A 19,799-nucleotide genomic window follows, 5' to 3' on the forward strand; every position below is an offset into this window, starting at 1 on the left:
CCCCTCTTTGGAAGATGAAACTTTCCTCTCTTTGGATTTGCTCTTACTTTTTTCCTCTGAGTTGTTCTTTCTCCCCTTGGAAGAAGAACCTTCAGACTCCTTAGACTTGTTCGTGATGGATTCCTTAGACTCACCGTTAGCATCACTAGAAGAGCCTTTACTTTCCGTGGACTTGCCCTTGCTTTTTTCCTTTGAGTCGTTCTTTCTCCCCTTGGAAGAAGAACCTTCAGACTCCTTAGACTTATTCTTACTGCCTCTGGAGGATGAATCTCTATCTTCTTTGGACTTGCCCTTGCTAGATTCCTTGGAGTTGTCCTCACTGCCTTTAGAAGAACTTTTACCTTCTATAGTCTTATCGTTACTTGATTCTTTTGAGACCTTCCTCTCTTTGGAGGATGAAACTTTTCTCTCCTTGGATTTGTCCTTGCTTGACTCCTTGGAGTTATTCTTTCTCCCCTTGGAAGAAGAACCTTCAGACTCCCTAGACTTGTCCTTACTAGATTCCTTAGACTTATTCTTACTTCCTCTAGAGGATGAATCTTTATCTTCTTTGGACTTGCCCTTGCTAGATTCCTCTGAGTCATTCATACGGCCTTTAGAAGAACCTTTACTTTCTTCAGACTTATCTTTATTTGATTGTTTTGAGTCGACCTCCCTCTCTTTGGATGATGAAACTTTTCTCTCCTTAGATTTGTCCTTGCTTGATTCCTTGGAGTCATTCTTTCTCCCCTTGGAAGAAGAACCTTCAGACTCCTTAGACATGTTCATGCTAGATTCCTTAGACTTATTCTTACTGCCTCTGGAGGAAGAATCTCTATCTTCTTCAGACTTGTCCTTGCTAGATTCCTCTGAGTCATTCATATGGCCTTTAGAAGAACCTTTACTTTCTTCAGACTTGTCTTTATTTGATTCTTTTGAGTCGATCTCCCTCTCTTTGGATGATGAAACTTTTCTCTCCTTAGATTTGTCCTTGCTTGATTCCTTGGAGTCATTCTTTCTCCCTTTGGAAGAAGAACCTTCAGACTCCTTAGACATGTTCATGCTAGATTCCTTAGACTTATTCTTACTGCCTCTGGAGGATGAATCTTTATCTTCTTTGGACTTGCCCTTGCTAGATTCCTCAGAGTCATTCTTACTGCCTTTAGAAGAACTTTCACTTTCTTTAGTCTTATCTTTACTTGATTTCTTTGAGACCTTTCCCTCTTTGGAGGACGACATTTTTCTCTCCTTGGATTTTTCCCTGCTTGATTCCTTGGAATCATCCTTTATCCCCTTGGAAGAAGAACCTTCAGACTCCCCAGACCTGTTCTTGCTAGATTCCTTAGACTTATTTCTGTCTCTTGAAGTTGAATCTTTGTCTTCTACAGACTTGCCCTTGCTAGATTCCTCCGAGTCATTCATATGACCTTTAGAAGATCCTTCACTTTCTGCAGACTTATCTTTATTTGATTCTTTTGAGTCAATCTCCCTCTCTTTGGATGATGAAACTTTTTTCTCCTTGGATTTGTCCTTGCTTGATTCCTTGGAGTCATTCTTTCTCCCCTTGGAAGAAGAACCTTCAGACTCCCCAGACCCGTTCTTGCTAGATTCCTTAGACTTATTTCTACTGTCTCTTGAAGTTGAATCTTTATCTTCTTTGGACTTGCCCTTGCTAGATTCATCTGAGTCATTCATATGATCTTTAGAAGCCCCTTTACTTTCTTTGGACTTGTCTTTGCTTGATGCTTTTGAGTCATTCTCCTGCTCTTTGGAGGATGAAACTTTTTTCTCCTTGGATTTGTCCTTGCTTGATTCCTTGGAGTCATTCTTTCTGCCTTTGGAAGAAGAACCTTCAGACTCCCTTGACGTGTCCTTGTTAGATTCCTTAGAGATATTCTTACTGCCTTTGGATGAAGAACCTTTACCTTCCTTAGACTTGTACTTGCTTGATTCCTTCGAGTCATTCTTTCTCCCTTTGGAAGATGAACCTCTATCCTCCTTCGAGCCTTCCTTATCATGAGAACTGCTTTTGCTATGTTTACTTTCATTTGAGTCAATGTTGCTCTCACTGCTTTTGCCTCGTTTTTCGATCAATGATATAAGATTTGAGGGTTCAGCATCTAGATTTAAACAGACATATCATGACAAACATATGGAATTATTAAATGATTTAGAGTGATGTAATTCTTTGAACTTAGCATATCCTTTCAAAAGATATCTAAAGGCACCATCTTCCCTATATATATTTTTTTTCATTTTCAATGCAATATACTAGAAATACCCAAGGGGCATAACCTTATTCATAGTGGCACTACAAACTCTATTTATATCAGGATATGAAATTAGTACTTTGGTGTTGAGCAAATGCCATATAAAGTATTAATCAAATATCTATTTTCCAACACAAAACATAGTATGGTTTTCGATAATAATTTGAACAGAGAATCTATGCATGAAATAGCATTTGTAGCTGACCTTAAAGTGAATTATCTTAAATAGAACTCCAGTACATCTGTGTCTAGATATTTTTGTTGTTTCATTTTTTATATTTGTAATTTCTATGGGCTGACGGCATCATGATTGTCTCTCAAGAATGAAAATATACAAAAACTGAGCATTGATATGAAATTGCTAGTGTGAATGATAAAATGTCTAAAATGCTGAATTTTTAACTATATGAAGACACTGCCATTACATTTTGTAAAAACATAATGAGCCACATGACATACAAAGCTTGGGGTGTGGTAACGTTTACGTGAGAATAAAACCTTACATGCATGTGGGCGTCTGTGTATGTATTGAACTTTGGTTAGATAATTTAAAGTAGCAATCATCAAAATAATATTTATACATCATGTAATGTACATCCTTGTGATAAAATTCTGCTTTGTCTTGTTTCATACTGAATTCCAAAATCCCCATAGACTTAATACATGGGCCACCAGGTTTCCGTATGGAATGGGTTAAGAAACAAATAGAGAACAGCAGATTCAACAATTTTGAGATGAACACCACGGGAACTAACACTTAACCAAAAGGGGGAAGTATGCATATTGGGTTTATAATGACTAGTAAGCAGATGATTGAAATGAAATAAGAGGGTTCAAGAGGGAAAAAGGTTAAGAGAAATAAGAGGGCAAAGGGAAGAGAGAAAGAGGATGAGAAAGAGGGAGAAAGAGAGGGAGAGAGATATGTGACTGGACACAAAAAATAAAAAGAATGCCAGTTTAGGATACACAAGGAAAACAATTAGCACAGTGGGAAAAGTAATAGCAGTTAAGAACAAAATACATGAAATAGAATATGGGAGGGTGTAATACACACAGACATTCTACATGTAACATAAAGGCTGAAACTAGAGAAGAAAGTAAACCTAGGGTATCAATATCTTAAAAAAACAAAAACAAAAGAGCAAAACAAAAAACCAAAGCACTGAACTGTCACAGTAAGACATCCAAGCTGTTGCAGATCTAATATTGACAGAGCTGCCACCTTTCTGCCTGTTTTTCATTCAAAGGTCTTCAGCCATACTACTTAATTAAATCTTGGATACAGTACACACAGTGTTTACTTACTCAATGGCTGATGTGCAAATATTGATAATTAGATTTTGGTAGTAATTATAGGTCAAGGTCATTTCTCCTGGTCCTGTCTATTTTGGTAAATTAAAGATTATTGTAAGCTAAGCTTTTGACCACTGATTTAAACTCAACACAAAGGAAAGGCCAGGAGACATATTAGTTTATGGGGATACATGACTTTAATACCAAAATTGTTCCAATCAACCCTCAAGAATGTACAGAAATGCAAACTCACATGTCAGAAATGCCAAGGACATGATGATGAATAATGTTTCTACAACTTCCATTTAACATTAAAATGGCACAAACAAACAACTTTTTTTTTTTCAGTCAAATTCAGTGTTCTTGCCCTGGAATCAGAATTTCTGTCATTGGAACAGGGGCAGCCAGTTTGTGTACAAGGTCAATGTTATCTTGAGTTGGTGTTGCTTAAAGGGTTCAAGAATGGACAGGCAAGCTTTCCAGTATCAATTACTAAATCTGCATCAGTCATGAATGCCTTTAGTACTGACAGCTTGCTGGATGACCACCATAAAGACAAAAATATATAATTTGTGGATAGTATTTACCAAAGATTATCTACTTGTTTGTGTTTGGAAGCATCAGGCCTCTCATTTGTTATGTCTACTCTCATAGATGTCTACTCTTAATAATCACACATTAGTTTCTTTCAGGAGAGGTATATTCTCCACTCAACGTTTAATTTCCTCATCACTGTTTATCACATTACTGCTGTTTCAAAAACCTTTACATCCTTTTTTTATTTTGGTAATTGCTTACACTTAAACATGGAATATAAGTTTCTGCAGTAGTAGTCAAAAATCTAATCTAAAAATGTACATAATGGAAAGATCATTTGGCAGTGTAAAATCTGTTTCTCTTTTTGGGCACTACAATGATATGACAGAAAATAGGACAGATGATATAGAAGTCACAAATACATTTATATTGGACATCAATCTACCCCAATGATCCCTACACCATACAGAATCACTACATCACTGTGATGGTTGTTCCTGCATTGTTTAATATACAGGCTTACTATTCCATTTGTTTGCAAAGGAAAGTGATATGCTATCACAGACATGTAAAAGAGGAAACTGCTCTGTGAAGCTCAAAATGTTTATTCAGAAAAAAGGATGAATAAAAAAGATGGAGATTGAAATCATGAAATTATGAATACAAAAATGGCAACAGAATGTAAATTGTGCAGACAGATAGAATGGTAGGTTAGTTATCCACAGCTGCCCTCTGCACCTACATGGTACACACCATACAATGCTGAATGAAAAAATGATAGTTCTTGAATTACACTCTTAAAGTGCAATGTAATAATTTACGCTTAAGACATACTTCACCTAAATGGATCTGATTTACATCGTAACCTCTGTTGACTATTTAAAGTGCAAATTTGATTACAAGTAAGGAAAATGGAAGGCACAGAAAAGCATTCTAGGTAAAATATTCTGTTGTCCTACAGATTTAGCACAGAAGATAATTACACAGCTGCTGTATCATTCCAAGTTGAGCTGTGAGAACTCTTATCAGCTTGCTATCTTCAGTGTTGACATGGCAACTCACCATCGTCATGGTGATCACCTTCCTGGCCTCCACTCCTCTTCTTGACACTGAAGAGCTCTTCCTTCATGGCCCCAGAAAGCACATCTAAAAAATCACAGAAGTAAGAGGTGTAGGAACAGGTGACATTAATATGTGAACTCACATGCTTTCTTATATAACAAAACTCATACAAAACTGCACAAGTCAATTTCCAAGCAGACCTCAAAATATGCATTCTGGGGCACCAATGTTAATTTCTGAATGTTTGTATTTTCTGAGTTAATGGTCCTTCCTCTATACAAATTCGAAATTTGGAAGCACAAAGCTTAATGAAAGTACAAGATTTTGTTTGTTTGTTTATTTATTTGTTTTTGCAGACACTATTTTTTTTTCTTTATGGTGTTTTCTTCATTGCTCATGCAGGAGGCACACGAAAGTGTACATGATGAATCTACACAAACTCTGTCATAATAAAAACGGGAAATTCATTCTTGGCAGTCGTCATAGATACCTAATAAACAAAGTGGTCCTAATGAAAAGTGGGACCCATCTTCTAATAGGACCTACAATATTTGGGCCACTTTGCTTTGCTTTGTGTTCAGATATCTCAGCCAATTCAAAACCGATTTTCCCTTTAATTCCATCCTTATGCCATTGCACGACATCTTGTCATCAGCTCTTGACCTTCAAGACTAACCTTAAATTTGCTTGGTCCTAAAATGAAACCAGTAAAATGCTTCATCAGTTTGTGATTGTACTAAGCTTTGAGTGAAACTTAGTAATTCTTAATCTTTCCTCTAAATCATCCTTAATTGCAACTTATATAAAATATTGCCATATCATATAACTTTGTATATACGACTCAGCTTCATCAAAGAACATCATACATTGTAACTAAATTTGATGAAAATCTAAACATTGTTTAATGGTCATGCCCATTACATATGAATTGTACACAGTTCTTTATTTCATGTTCTGTTGGGCTACATTCCTTGGGAAGTGATGAGCAGGCAATTTACTACACATTTCACTAGGTAATCATTCAAAACATTACAAAACACTCTTTACATCTGCATTCACACTTCGTCTAAAACTTTACATTAATTCAGTCGTACTTTACATGTGCACCCCATTTTCAAGATGCAAGCAGTCATTTGCACTCATTATTTCTTAGTAGAGAAGACTTAATACGATTTGCAGTTGGAGGGAAATGACAATCAAATACAGTTTTAACAGCTCTCCAAAACTCTAAGCTCCAAAACTAGTTTAAAGTAAATGATTGGGTTCAACTTCACCCACAAACACAGACTACTGACATTTTCAAATTAGAGTATGACTAAGAAGGATTCCTGCCATCTTGGCCAGAGCAATGCACTAAAAACTTTTGGCCCCTTCTCACCTGTAAAGTACTGGCATCTTGCCCCCTGGAATCCAGCTGGACAGGCGCACTGCTCGGGGGCCACACATGTCCCACCGTTAGCACAGCCCAAGGTACACACAGCTGGATTGACACAAGAAAATGTATATATGTGAATAAGGCAATAATAATGTATACATTGCAAATATACACACAACTATAATTCAAAGATATGTATGTATGTATGTTTGTATGTATGTTTGTATGTTTGTACAAAGTATGTATGTATGTGCATATGTATGTATATATGTATGTATGGAAACACCCAGAGGATAAAAGTCCATCAGAAGAGTTGATGTCATATATCTACCATACTGAAAACAAATTAACAGCATAGACTTTGCTTTTCTTCACAGATAACCAATTACTGTCACTTGAAATCAACTAGAACTTCATCAGAAAATGTAAAATTTTACCTGAATAATTATCACAAACTGTAAACATCAAGAAATTGTTTTTAGATCTGGCAGATCAATTGTACATAAACAATTCAGTAAAATGCATGGAATCATGTCATCTCAAAACCTACTGCATGCAGGTTCTGAGACAGGTGTGACATTAATTTTGCTCCTGATTAAAAATAATAACAATAATAATAATAATAAAGAAATTTCATATTTTTATATGATTATTGAGAAAAACTTGGTCTTTTAAACCTCATACCAACAGTTGTTTATATATATTCAATAAAAAAAATGGTGAAATGAAGTGGAAAAAACAAATCTTTATCTTCAAGGGACAATACAGTTTTGGTTGAGATGGGGAATTCAAATTTGAACTTTTTGCGAGATAATCAGAAACCACTTATGAAATGTGAAAAAGCATACAATTCTAAGAGGAATTCAAAGTTTATTTGACAAAGATCCCTTTTGAAATGGCTGAGATATCCAAAAACAAATAAAAAACAAATTTGTCCTAATAAAAGGTGGGTTCCACCTTTTGTTAAGACCTCTTGGCTCTTGATATATCTCATTCATGTCAAAACTGATTTTCACCAAATAAACTTTGAATTTCTTTTCGAATGGTATGCTCTTTCATATATTCATAAGATGTTTATTCATTATCTCATTCAAGAGTTTGAAACCTGAAGCCCCATCTCAACCGAAACTATATCACCCCATTAAGTGGGTCCCCAAAACATGCAGAGGTTTACGCATTCAAGTGAGTGAGCAGATGTACCTTCATCACAGAGGGATCCCTGGTAACCTGAGCAGCACTCTACAGTTGGGACAATAGTCTCCTTCTGACCAGTCCTATTCACAGGGGGCAATGGACAATACATGATATCATTTCATGACTTTTTATCAAATACCAGCCACTGACTGGACAAGCATGATGATCATGTGATGATGAAACATCTGATATCAAATAATAGAACAATGATATCACAGTGCAATTGATGTAACACATACTTTAGTCCATGCAATGCTGAAAAAAAAGATGATAAATTAGAAAAAAAAAATCAAACAACCAGAGCCCCAGCAAGGTTAAAGATGTATAGCATTTCAATCATTCAAATGTGACATTCTGCAGACTCCCTCCCCCACCAGATTATATCAACTGGCGCTATTTACATCTACTCTATGATAATCCCAGTAGGGTGTTCACTTCTAAAAACATAGTCTATTATGGAAAGAAATACAATTTATAAGACAATGAAAATCCAAAGCCTGGTAGAATGAAGAAAAATATAATGTTATCTTTTCAAATTTATGGGCATCTCCAAAGAGTCGGGGCCCTGCAACATAAAGTGACCTGTAAGTAATCCTCTAATACTTCATTCCAGCTATTTATTTGGGCAGTGGCAATTGATCAACAGTTTTCCATGTAAAGACTTCAGATACATATTCAATAATCTCTGCTCGAAACATCTAGTATTGAGGGAGGGATGTGCTGGATAACGCTTACCGCATGACTGGACAGAGGGTCACCCCGTCCACTTCATATGGGGTTGTGTCCTTGTCCAGGATCCAGCCCTCAGATTTGACCTTGGGGTCACGGAGGTCACTGCAGGGTAAGAGGCTGCGCTCGGTCACTTCCTGCTGGACCTTCTTGGAGCCTTCACAGAATCGCGACCTGGACAAAATATAGAATCCAGTATGGATGCCAGTCATTCCAGACAAGGCTCATTGGATGTCATGAGCTAATAATAATAATGATATAATACCTACAATTTTTATAGTGCCATTTTCCACTCTGATTAAATGCTCAAAGTGCTTTACACCAAAGCAAAAAGACTGACAATATATACACCATAAAAGAAGATGAAAAAGAAGACATGAAAGTCTGTCTTCAAAACACACTGTCAAACAAATAGGATTTTAGAAGGGAAAGATTGCTTCTTTTTTTGTTTTCATGGAGATATGTAATCAAATCTCAATCATTTCACTACTCTCTACTACCAGTAAAAAACAGCTAAAGTCAGGTAATTGATTGTTTTGGCCAAAGTCTTCATAGTTTAAAAGAATGAATGATAACAAGCAGAAATTGGGGAGTACATACCTTTACCTCAATGTTCAATATGAAACATGTGACTTTCAGCTCTTACACATTCTTGATAGCTGGATTACATTCATACTTCCCAAAGGTCTTGCTACAAGCAGTGCACCAATTTGACAGCTAATAATATAAATAGATGTACTGCATAAGCTGTCATTTATGCATATAGATATTTTTGCGAATGAGGAGGTTACAGATATTTTCACGAGATGTTGTTTTCGCAAATTGACACCGAGGCTATTGTAAGTGCACTATTACCCCAGCGCACGGTGACACTTTTCGTGTGTTGTTACTTTCGCGGTCCAACAGTGATTCGCAAAATTCGCAAAAAATTATACCCTCATGAAATTAACAGCTTATTCAGTATTTACCATAGTTACTGATATATCGCTAAATTCTGTAAGAACTGCATTAATCAGTGGAAATCACAAAATCAAAGTCATCCAAGAACAGACACTTACTCTGCCTGAGCTTGTGGGTGATATCCTCCTAGGACCAGCATGGCGATGGCCACTGGTACACACCATTGCAGGAAGGACATTCTTCCAGTACACTCGTCACTGGCACCTGCGACTTTTTTCCTCTCACAAATCTCATACAGTTTCTGGCAGTGTCTGTCTCCAATATACTCAGTGAAATACTTGCTCACAGTGACCACAGAAACTCCTCTTGTGTGCGGAGTTGTCTTCACAAATGATTGCAAGTTGCTCCCGTACTGCTCTTTTATTATCCACAGGGTTGAATAATATCTCCAATTTGTGCCATTGTTCAAGCCGGATGTCAAAAGCATTATTTACACACAAATTAATTAGCTTTGCCCTTTTCTTCATGTTCTGAATTCAATCAATTTTCAAGGCTCTAGATGATTCTTAATTAGATCGATAGATTGTTGAATGGTGACAGCTGTAGTCAGAACTTGGTTTAAAGGAGTTTTGTGCAAACAACGTAATCACTGCTGGCTGTGCTTTCGTAATGCGACATATGGTGTGATGTCAATTGTGACATTTCAGAAGCCGACTCTCAAAAGTTTGTTTCAAACATGAAAACAATGGGGTGTCAACAAAAATGTTCAACTTATATCACAAGATTATATGATGCAGCAAATTGCATTAAATCAATGACCACACTAGCTCCTCCCAGGACATGTAACCACAAACTTACATAGCAAATATCAATCATTCAATATTTTCATTATCAGTTATTTAGTATAATTCATATTCATGACAATCTATCATTACCATCATTCTTTGAATATTCTTTTTGTGCACTGTTTAATTAACTTAGTGGTTTGTCAGTCAGCTTATTCAATCAGAGTAATTTGGGGTTACAACTGCAATAGTAGTATGCATCATTTCCCACATTAGAAAACTTTAGGGCCAACCTCATTTCCTATTTCATCCTCTTGTAATATTTCAGCATTGAAAGAACGATGACAATAAATATACGGGTATACAAAATGGCACCTAGGGTGATGCAATTTTCAGTGAATGTCTTTATATCTATTCCAAATAAGTACATATTTTAGAGTTTCACACACGGTTCACCCTAGAAAGCTTTCTAGCAGGAAAGTGATGATATAATACTTCATTAATCAATTCTGATATATACGTTTGTCACAGTTTGCTAAATAATCACTTTGCTGCTTAAGCTTTTTTTGTGGTCTAAGTTCATATGATCACATCATCTTGTTTGAAAGATGCTAATAGGATATTGATAGCCATTCTACAAGTCCTTATGTATTTCTCTCACAACAGCCACTTCCTAGCAGCTAGCTTTGACTTGGACAAAAAGTCTTTATACATTGTAGTGTGATACCCACAAAGAATGGTTAATTTCTATGTCAGTCTCAAAACGTGTGCAAACTATCACGTTATACCAGCAAAATATAAAATTCTGCAAGGATGCTAATTTATTGTGAAAATTCTGCAGCCTTGTTCATTCATTTTTGTTCCATGATGATAGAGTTAAGCACTAATCACTTGGACATTATTTCTTGCAAATACACTGCCATACTCAAAAGGAAACTAACAAAATCAAAGGATTTTCAGACAGATGCCATTGCAAATGAAGAAGCACAAGGTCATCTTCCTGATGACTTAATGAACTTGGCAATGAAGAATCCTATTGTGTCATTATCACATGACACACTGTCCACACATGTTTCTGTCATGCTAGAGGAGGGCCAGAAGCGCTGGACTTTGTGTCGGTCATCCTGGCTCAAATCAGCAATCGGAAGGCCATGACCTCCTATATGAGGCTCCTGTTTGGACAGACAGAGTAAGGAAAACTAGTGAACACACACACACACAAGTTTACATACAACATAACACGTAAAACATCATTCATAATCTACTAAGCATCATTCTATTATTGTATGTCAGCAATATCTAAGTACACAAATAGAGATGTAAAAATAAAGGTTTTACTTGCCTACGTTAGGTCATGGATGTGAAGACACACGTATTCACAACCAAACTTACACGAGTGCATGAGTGATATTACAGTCCGAACTCTCCTATCCGGACATGTCGGGACCGGCGCTCATCCGGATAAGGGATTTGCCCGGATATGGGAGACTCGATGCTTATTACATGCAGCTGCCAACCAAATGGTAGCTATTCATGTAACCTATTGCATGTAGAGTACACTGGGGTGATTTGCGGGCAGTGAATGTTTGGATGCATTTTATTTAGATAAAAATTAAGATGTGGATTTATGTTAATCATATTTGGTTTAATACATCTAATTCATATAGGTTTAAGTGGAGTTTTGTTTGAGTTTGAAATCCCACATGATTATTTGATTGGAAAAAAAAAGAAGAAGCAAAGATGACATCCGAATAATAGAGAGATCCGGATAAGGGGAGGCCGGATAGGAGAGGTCAGACTGTATTTTGAATAGGCTGTTGGTTGGTTGATTGATTGGGGTAGATCATGAGCAACCTCATCTGTCACCTTCAGCATCATCTTTGCTCATGCTCTCCTGAAATAATAGCACCATCTTCAAAAGGCATTGGTCCCGTGAGCAAAATGCATGCATCAGCATCCTTATGACTCACTGTGCAACCATATCAAGGGGCATTCACATTTCTACAGCCACTAGAAATTTTATTGGGATCTACATTTGCTTGTGAGGGGCTACTTACTCTAAACTCAAAATCTGATTGAATTACACCTAGAAGCATTCACAGGAAACTCAAGACAGAGATAACATCTGTGCAGAAGGCTTATCCATGATAAATTTGCAACAAAGCATTTCCTTGCAATTTTTTCCATGCTCAAATCCCACCAACACAATAAGCCAATATCTTTTTTCAAATATTGGTAACCAGTAGCCAATAGCTGCAATGGGACATTGCAAGACTTTATATAGACATAATGAACTGACACATGACATCTGTGACTGTACATATGAACAATTAAACATAACATTAAATAAAAGAAAACAAAGCGAAACAAAAAACTGGCACTATATACACCTCTTTGATTTTTACTTTCTGGGGTCAAATGGGTGTAAATGTTTTTGCTTTGTGAGCTCAGTAAATTCATTGACCAGTTTTCTGTCGAGATTTATCAAACCCATAAAAATGAGAAAATTTGAGATGGGCCATTTTGACAAACAATGGAATTTTGAGAGTTTTTAAGAAGCTTTTCTTGGATTTTTCCAATGCAACACAAATTACAAGAGAACACTCACTAGCAATCTTGTAATTTACCATTTTGTATTTGGCACTCATGTGGGTTGTGCTACAAATTTGGAAAAGCAATATCTCTTGAGGTTTTAATTCACACAACATCTGACATGTCTGCATGTATTACAAGACAGAAAGGAAAATACACGAGGAGGGGTGTAGAGGGGAGACTGTATAAAAGGCGATAAGCCTTCAATATGGATACTCTGCTTACCTGCAAAACTAGTCTCATTTCAGGATGATTCTTCAATGCCCATGCCACCAAACCTTCATTCTCTTCCAAAGTGATCGTGCAGGTGCTGTACACCAGGGTTCCTTCGTCTTTGAGAAGCTGCACAGCCTAGACAGAGCATTAACAGGCTTTCAATACTTTTTGCCAGAGTGAATATCCCATCAATTCAGCCACACAGCTTCACTAATTTTTCAAACCACTGGTGTGATCAGTTTACAATACAACTTTTTTTGGTACAAACAATTCTTGGTGCAGTTCTGCCTTGTGTAATGGGGATGTTTGAAACAAAGCCTCTAATATCATGTATTAGATCATATTCCATCTTCATATCTTTAGAATGCTATCCTTGCATGGTCATCAACGTCATCATGATCAAATAAGTCATCTAGTGATCTGTCTACATGATAGCGATTATTTCAGCTATCTCCCATACAATACAGAGGTTAAAGAATAACTGACAGAAAACCCTAATGCTGAAAGTGTCTTCCTTATTTGGTACAATTTTTGAAAAAAAAAAATCGTAGAGTTATTCAAACTAATGAAATCTTGCATCAAGTTGTTTTTATCATAATTGACTGACAAATTGTCCTACACTGATGTACAATACTAGTAAGCCATACTTATTCGGAGTTCCAGTAGTAGCCATGATAAAGATATGACGCCTGTCTACTAATCAAGTGATCATTGGTTCGAGGAAAACTTGTGTATATGTATGCCCATATTTTTTTTTTTCATCATGGCTACTACTAAAACACTGAATACTGTATACGCCGAATATTTCGTGAGGTTTTTATTTTCGCGAATTTCGCGAGTCGGGTGCTATTCGCGAAAATATTGACTCTGATCCCGATGACGATGTGACGTACGCATGTACATTTCTCCGTTGAGTACAGGACTCCACGATCGCGAATTTAACCACTTGCAAAATCGTCGGAAATTCCCGATTCACGAAAATTTAGACTCGCGAAATATATGGCGTATACAGTAATTGGTGCCAATTTTACTCGATCGAGGGCAATTTGTCAATCAGTTGCAAATCAGAAACTTTTCATAATCAAAGTGTCTCTATGCACTTACTGTGCTGAATAGTTGTCGTTGGTAGGAAGGATAAGATTTCAGCTCCTTCAGACTCATTTTGTTATAGACTTGAGGGCGCTGTCCAAGTCCACTGCAGGGGGCATCCAGCAAGATTCTATCAAAGGTCATTGGAGCGAACGGGGGCTGCCAAATGTCTTGAAGGACAATGAGAATTGTGAAAATGTGTCTTCCCATTTTAAACTGTCTATAAAATCAATGAAACAATTTTAAGCTTCATGCTCTCTATAGGTCAAATTCCATATCAGTTTAAAATATTTAGTGACACCACAACTTGTTACTTTTTAGCTTTTCAAGCGTCATATTCAAAAGGGTTTTCATTCAACATAGAAAAAAATTTAATTCTCAGAAGAATTAACAATTTCAAATGAGTGTAAAATAGAAAATTACTACAGTAAAATTGGAAATTTTTGTACATTTCGTGCGACCAGAAAATAAAAACACGCAAACATTTTGCACATCATAGTGTCTCAATTCCATGGAATTAAAAACATGCAAAATTCACCTCACCCAGCTGAGCGAAAAATTTCTCACACGAAAATAACCACTCTTACAGTACATCAAATAATGTATAAAAACAAGTGTGTTACACAAATTAAACTTACTGAAATTTGTTTGCTGTATTTTGCCATTTTCCCCCTCCATTAATAACCTCTTGACCTGTCATCCTGTTTCATGATTTGATTTTAATGTCTTGTTTTAGACGGTTTGACACTTTCACTGATCTCCCACACAGCGTTAAGCCTGTATTGTAGTTCAGACCCCACAATAAGACCAACTCAAAGAGTCTTTTGATTCTCTTACCTTCCACTGCTGTAGGAACCACACTGTTGGTTGATGCATTGGCAGCCTTTCTTCCATCAAAGCAAAAAGCCTTGATACATGTCAGACCCAGGCTGCTTGCATTCTCCTTAATTTTGCTGATTTTGGCCGAGGCCTTGTCAAGGGCCACCACAGTTCCCTCATCTTTCATGAGGGTTGCTATATGAGTTGTCTTGCCACCTGAGGAAAGAGAATACAACCACAAACCTTGCACAAATTAGCAACAGTAATTTTCTGTGAGAGCAGCAAAAGGAATGGAAATCTTATGAAAACTGAACATGAGTTCTTCACACATGCATAAAGTCAACAGCAAAACAGACTTTCCATTTTTCAACTAATTAGAAGCAGAATTCTAGTTTCTCTGACAAGGGAAGGGCCTACAGCATTTTGAAACAGAGAACCATAGTCCTTTATAGGTACACATGGACTTTGTAGTCATTTAGAGAAAATAACATCAGCTCATATGAATTGACATTAAGATCCTGTCACCTGGAAAAAGCTTGACTGTTTTAAAAGACACAAGGGCCTGAAGCTTTGTAAAAGCATGCATTCTTAAATGTGAGAACCGTTTCCATTTTGTTTCACTTTTCATGATTTGATGGAAATCCAGCCAATGCTTTTGGTTCAGTCTGGGAAGGGGGGGGGGGGCAAAAGCAGAAGACACAACAAATCCAATGCTCTGGCAACTGGCACAAAAAGGCCAAACACAGATACACTTGACAAAATGACAGTTCCCAATTTTTGGGTGTTTGATTGGTGAAAAAAAAAAATTAGAAGCAGTTCTTGCTGTGGAAATCAATCGTAAACAAAAAGTATTGCACTTTAATAGAGAGTAGATACATATGTATGCCAACATCATCACCAGTAAATACTGATCAACACATGCATTACATTCATATCTGTGAACACACAACACAACATTGATCATATTGAGATGCTCATATTTGCTTAGACACCATACCTGGGGCAGCACACATATCCAGGACAGCTTCACCAGGCCTAGGGGAGAGGACATGGCCAGCCACTATTGAGGGCAGGTTCTGCAGAAAGATCTGGCCTGGGAGAACTCCATTCAGGCTGGGACAGTCAAAAACAGGTTCAGTCATCACCACTGCTGTTCCACTGCGCAGAGGGAGGAAAGATGAATGCAGGGGTCAAGGGTCAGAGTTCATCTTGCCAGTTGTCTCTTTTGTTTTTATCTGAAAAGGACTGTACACCTTTCACATATTTCTGTAGCTTCAAAAGCATGTTCAGGTTTGTCCTAATTTACAGTACAATTTACAGGTTTAGATATTTGGACATAATATTACAATAAAACAACCCCCCAAAATGGTCAAGACTGTTGGTCAACAACACCTATGGTTTTTCAGTATAATGAGTAAATTTGCAAAACTAACTATCTCTGGAGTAGTGTACAAACCTAGGTGTTGCTGTTGCCACAAAGATATCATGCCTGCTCATTACTGCAGTGCCATTGCCCAGGAACATCCTGTCGCCATCAAATCTAGTAGTCAGTCCACGGCGACACAGTCCCTTGACATCTGAGTACACAGCCACTTTGTCTCCTCTGTTCATTGCTAAATGTAGACCAGAGAAAATGAATAGGGGTCATTGAAGATGGAAGGAACTTTAGCCATTCAAAACATCAGACACTCTCCAGCACAATGTTCATACATGACACCACTGGCACACCCTATAAAAGAAAGAATTACAGGGCACCATCTCAGGGTAGAAGCATGCAATGAACTCATACATACAATGCACTTACAAGCTTATGTTGTAGCTACGAGAAAACATTGCACACTATTAAATGGGTTAGTCAAATACTGGTTAGTGATTGGCTAAACACAGTCACGTGATGGAGGCACATTGGTTATGTTCGCCCATGGGCAGAACATTTTTGTAATGTTCTCCCATAGGAAAACATTTTCATGTAACAAATGACAAATGATACCAAACGATTGAATACCAACCCATAACAGATGACGGTATTTGACTAACCCATATGATATAACAGATGATGACTTTTGTTGTCGGGAACATGTACGAAACGTTCCACCCTCAGGGTTTGAAATGCTATTTCGGGAGGCTATAAGTCCCTCGACTTCGTCTTTGGACTTATAACCTCCCTCAATAGCATTTCAAACCCTTCAGGTGGAACATTTGGTATGTTCCCTCCCCCGCCAGTCATCATCTACTAGTATATATTATCTATCATCAGTTACTTGCCCTTTGTGTTACTCCCGAATAATTTTCCCATCTTGCTCTCTACCCCCTCCCTCCCATCCCCCAAACCCCCTAAGAAAAAAAAAAAAAGTTTCTTAAGACTTTGATCATCCACCTTTCATGTTTTTCTTCCATATCTTTGGAACGGAAGGGCATGTGGTAATGCATTATTTGTCAGCAAACCTGCAAACATTTCCCTCATGTAGCATGCTAGATTCTTTGCTTTATAAAAGAAATGATATAGCTTGTGTTTGTATCACTTCAATGCACTGTACATAACAAGAGGTTTGTACTTCAACGTACCCACTGGAGCTGCCATGACCCCGGGAGCAAATATCTCTGCCCCTCTGAGCACTGCCATGCCACACAACAGGTCAACAATGACTTCCTTGTCCACTGGGGCTACCTCTGAACTGTCTCGACATGCACTTGGTATTATCAGAACATCAGGCAGGACAGGGTGAGGAATAATCTCAGGAACAGGACAAATTTTCTGTTCATATTGCTGCAAATGTAAATTTAAAGAAAAAAAAAAAGTCACATCTCCAGTTCATATCCCGCTTAATCCAATGTTACAACTTTTCCATTACTCTCTTAACAGTCAAAAACTCTCGAGGAGCTGTGTGTTTATAGTATACACTGAAGCTTAAATTATAGACTGTAACAAGCATGCGGAGCTTCAAAATGATGTCAAAATGCACAATGCGTTACGTCATTGCAAAACACAAAAGCCCCCAGTAAAGAACAGCATGACACAGTCGTTCTCATTGCTAGAAACCAATGACCATGACAGGGGACATGCTTACCTTGTCAATGCACTTTTGAAGATTCTGTTGAACATCTTCTCTGCAGTGATGCAGATCATTAACCCGGAGCACAGTGAAGGCTGGAGGAATGCTGAGAGTCTGGAGAAGGCTGTTGAACACAGAACCTGTGACGCTGACATCCTGGCTTGCTACTCCATCACTGCCAGTAGGCTGAAGAGACAAAAAAAAAAAAAATGTTCATAATGTGGAATGAGTGGAACGAGTGTGGAATGGGGAAGACATGAAAAGAAGAAGGGGAAAAAAAGGATAGGGAGGAGTTAGAGAATACAATGCACTGCTCCCCCTTTACTCATGGCTTGATTTGCAATGATATGTTGGAAAACAAGACCAATATTACACTAAAATATTTGTATATGGCAACATTTCACAGATATTTCCTTGACTACTAAAAAATGTGACACACATTAATGTCACTGCAGAAATAACTGTAAGTGTTGATGGATCTTTGTAGCCAATATCATATCATATGTAGCATAATATATAATACTTTAAAGTTACCCGAAGAGAAGTAACCTCTGCCACTTTGAATACCCAGTACACAGAAATGCAAATAATAAGTTTAACATCTTGTACTTCTAAAGGGTCATTACAACCAACAGTATTTTACACTTTGACAGTTTGGAATTTCAATATGCTTTGAATAGCTTGTCAGTAGGCCTGAAAAATCAAACACACATATGCACGCAAACAAATACATACACGTTTGGGTTGGTGCGTGTGCGTATGTATGTTCATGTGTGTTTAGAAACTGCATTTCTCAACTGATTATGGCCTATGTGAGTGGGATTTCATAGAATTTCAGTGACAAAATATGATTCAAACATGCATAAATATTAACTATGACGAGGTGCGGGTCACTCAACTATAAATTTGAGGTAAAATGTGAATTTACATATATTTTTACAAATTTAATACCATACCTGTATACAGGTATGGTATTACCGGACAGCATGGTAATTCCAGACATGCACATTTTTGCGTACTAATGACATTCTGTATGCGCGAGACTTCGTAGATTAGCCTCACAGAACTTTGTGTGGACCGAAATCGCAAAAAACGTGACATAAAAATGTAAAAACACAAAGAAATTCACATTTTACCTCAAATTCATTGTTGAGTGACCCGCACGTCATCATAGTTACCGGGTAATATCTATGCATGTTTGAATCACATTTCGGGACTGAAATTCTATTCCACTCACATACAGGAAAAATGCTGAAGATTCCAATAGAACCACAAGTTCACTGATCGATATCGGAAATTTGCAGCTATCGTCCTCAAACGCGAACGATGAGGAATAGTTGAGCACTAAGGAAGGGGCCTGCAACTCGTCACCCACGCATGCAGCTCCCATAGACAAACCACGTAAAATAGAAGTTGTCCATTTCTCACAAGGTTTTATTGCGTGAACTGTTTGAAATGTTCAAGATAGACATTTTACTGTCTACAAAATTTGAGCGCCATTTGCTCGGTAAGAATGTGTACGGTGATTCGTGGGATGAATTGTGATTCTGGTGCAACTGCAAGGACAAGGTGCGAAAGACCTTGAATTTTCCATTACGAAAATCGTGTCCGGAATTACAATGCTATTTTGCACCGTGCAAAAAGACAACTTTTTTAAGAGTGTAGACTATGTTTGAAGCATATTTTCTAAAAAATGGAGCAAACAATTGACGTAAGTTGGCTGAATTCGTAATTTCCAGAAGTCTGTGAATAAGTGGTGTTATTTTTAGCCGAAATTTCATCCTCTAAGTACGGAAAAAAGCGTCCGGTGATACGATCTACTCTCCTATACCTCTAACAACTACGTTACACAGGGTGGTCCACAACTTGAAATTTTAGCATGTTGCAAGCTCAGAATCTGAGAATA

At 37.4% G+C, this 19,799-nt stretch overlaps 2 protein-coding genes across 2 annotated transcripts in view; both read right to left on the reverse strand.

The window, feature by feature from the left end:
* Nucleotides 1-10,104, reverse strand: part of LOC139728575 (uncharacterized) — a 108,585-nt gene extending 98,481 nt beyond the window's left edge. Inside the window, exons 1-5 of the mRNA XM_071639511.1 lie at nucleotides 9,498-10,104; nucleotides 8,446-8,613; nucleotides 7,717-7,790; nucleotides 6,520-6,621; nucleotides 5,142-5,225 (exon numbers count right to left, since the gene is read on the reverse strand). Coding sequence (XP_071495612.1) covers nucleotides 5,142-5,225; nucleotides 6,520-6,621; nucleotides 7,717-7,790; nucleotides 8,446-8,613; nucleotides 9,498-9,826 — 757 coding nt within the window. The 5' untranslated portion in view covers nucleotides 9,827-10,104. The remainder of the gene's footprint in view (nucleotides 1-5,141; nucleotides 5,226-6,519; nucleotides 6,622-7,716; nucleotides 7,791-8,445; nucleotides 8,614-9,497) is intronic.
* Nucleotides 10,105-11,116: 1,012 nt separating this feature from the next.
* Nucleotides 11,117-19,062, reverse strand: LOC139728576 (tRNA (cytosine(72)-C(5))-methyltransferase NSUN6-like). Its single transcript, XM_071639512.1, has 9 exons — nucleotides 19,030-19,062; nucleotides 17,909-18,079; nucleotides 17,406-17,607; nucleotides 16,297-16,453; nucleotides 15,838-15,998; nucleotides 14,859-15,056; nucleotides 14,037-14,191; nucleotides 12,942-13,067; nucleotides 11,117-11,296 (listed from the first exon to the last, which is right to left on the reverse strand). The coding sequence occupies exons 1-9, from the start codon at nucleotides 19,060-19,062 to the stop codon at nucleotides 11,117-11,119; spliced, it is 1,383 nt and encodes a 460-aa protein (XP_071495613.1).
* Nucleotides 19,063-19,799: the final 737 nt, after the last annotated feature.

The sequence above is a fragment of the Diadema antillarum genome, unplaced genomic scaffold (genome assembly GCF_040938485.1).
Source record: "Diadema antillarum isolate AM-2024a unplaced genomic scaffold, OU_Dant_1.0 seq00000183_RagTag, whole genome shotgun sequence".
NCBI classification, from domain to species: domain Eukaryota; kingdom Metazoa; phylum Echinodermata; class Echinoidea; order Diadematoida; family Diadematidae; genus Diadema; species Diadema antillarum.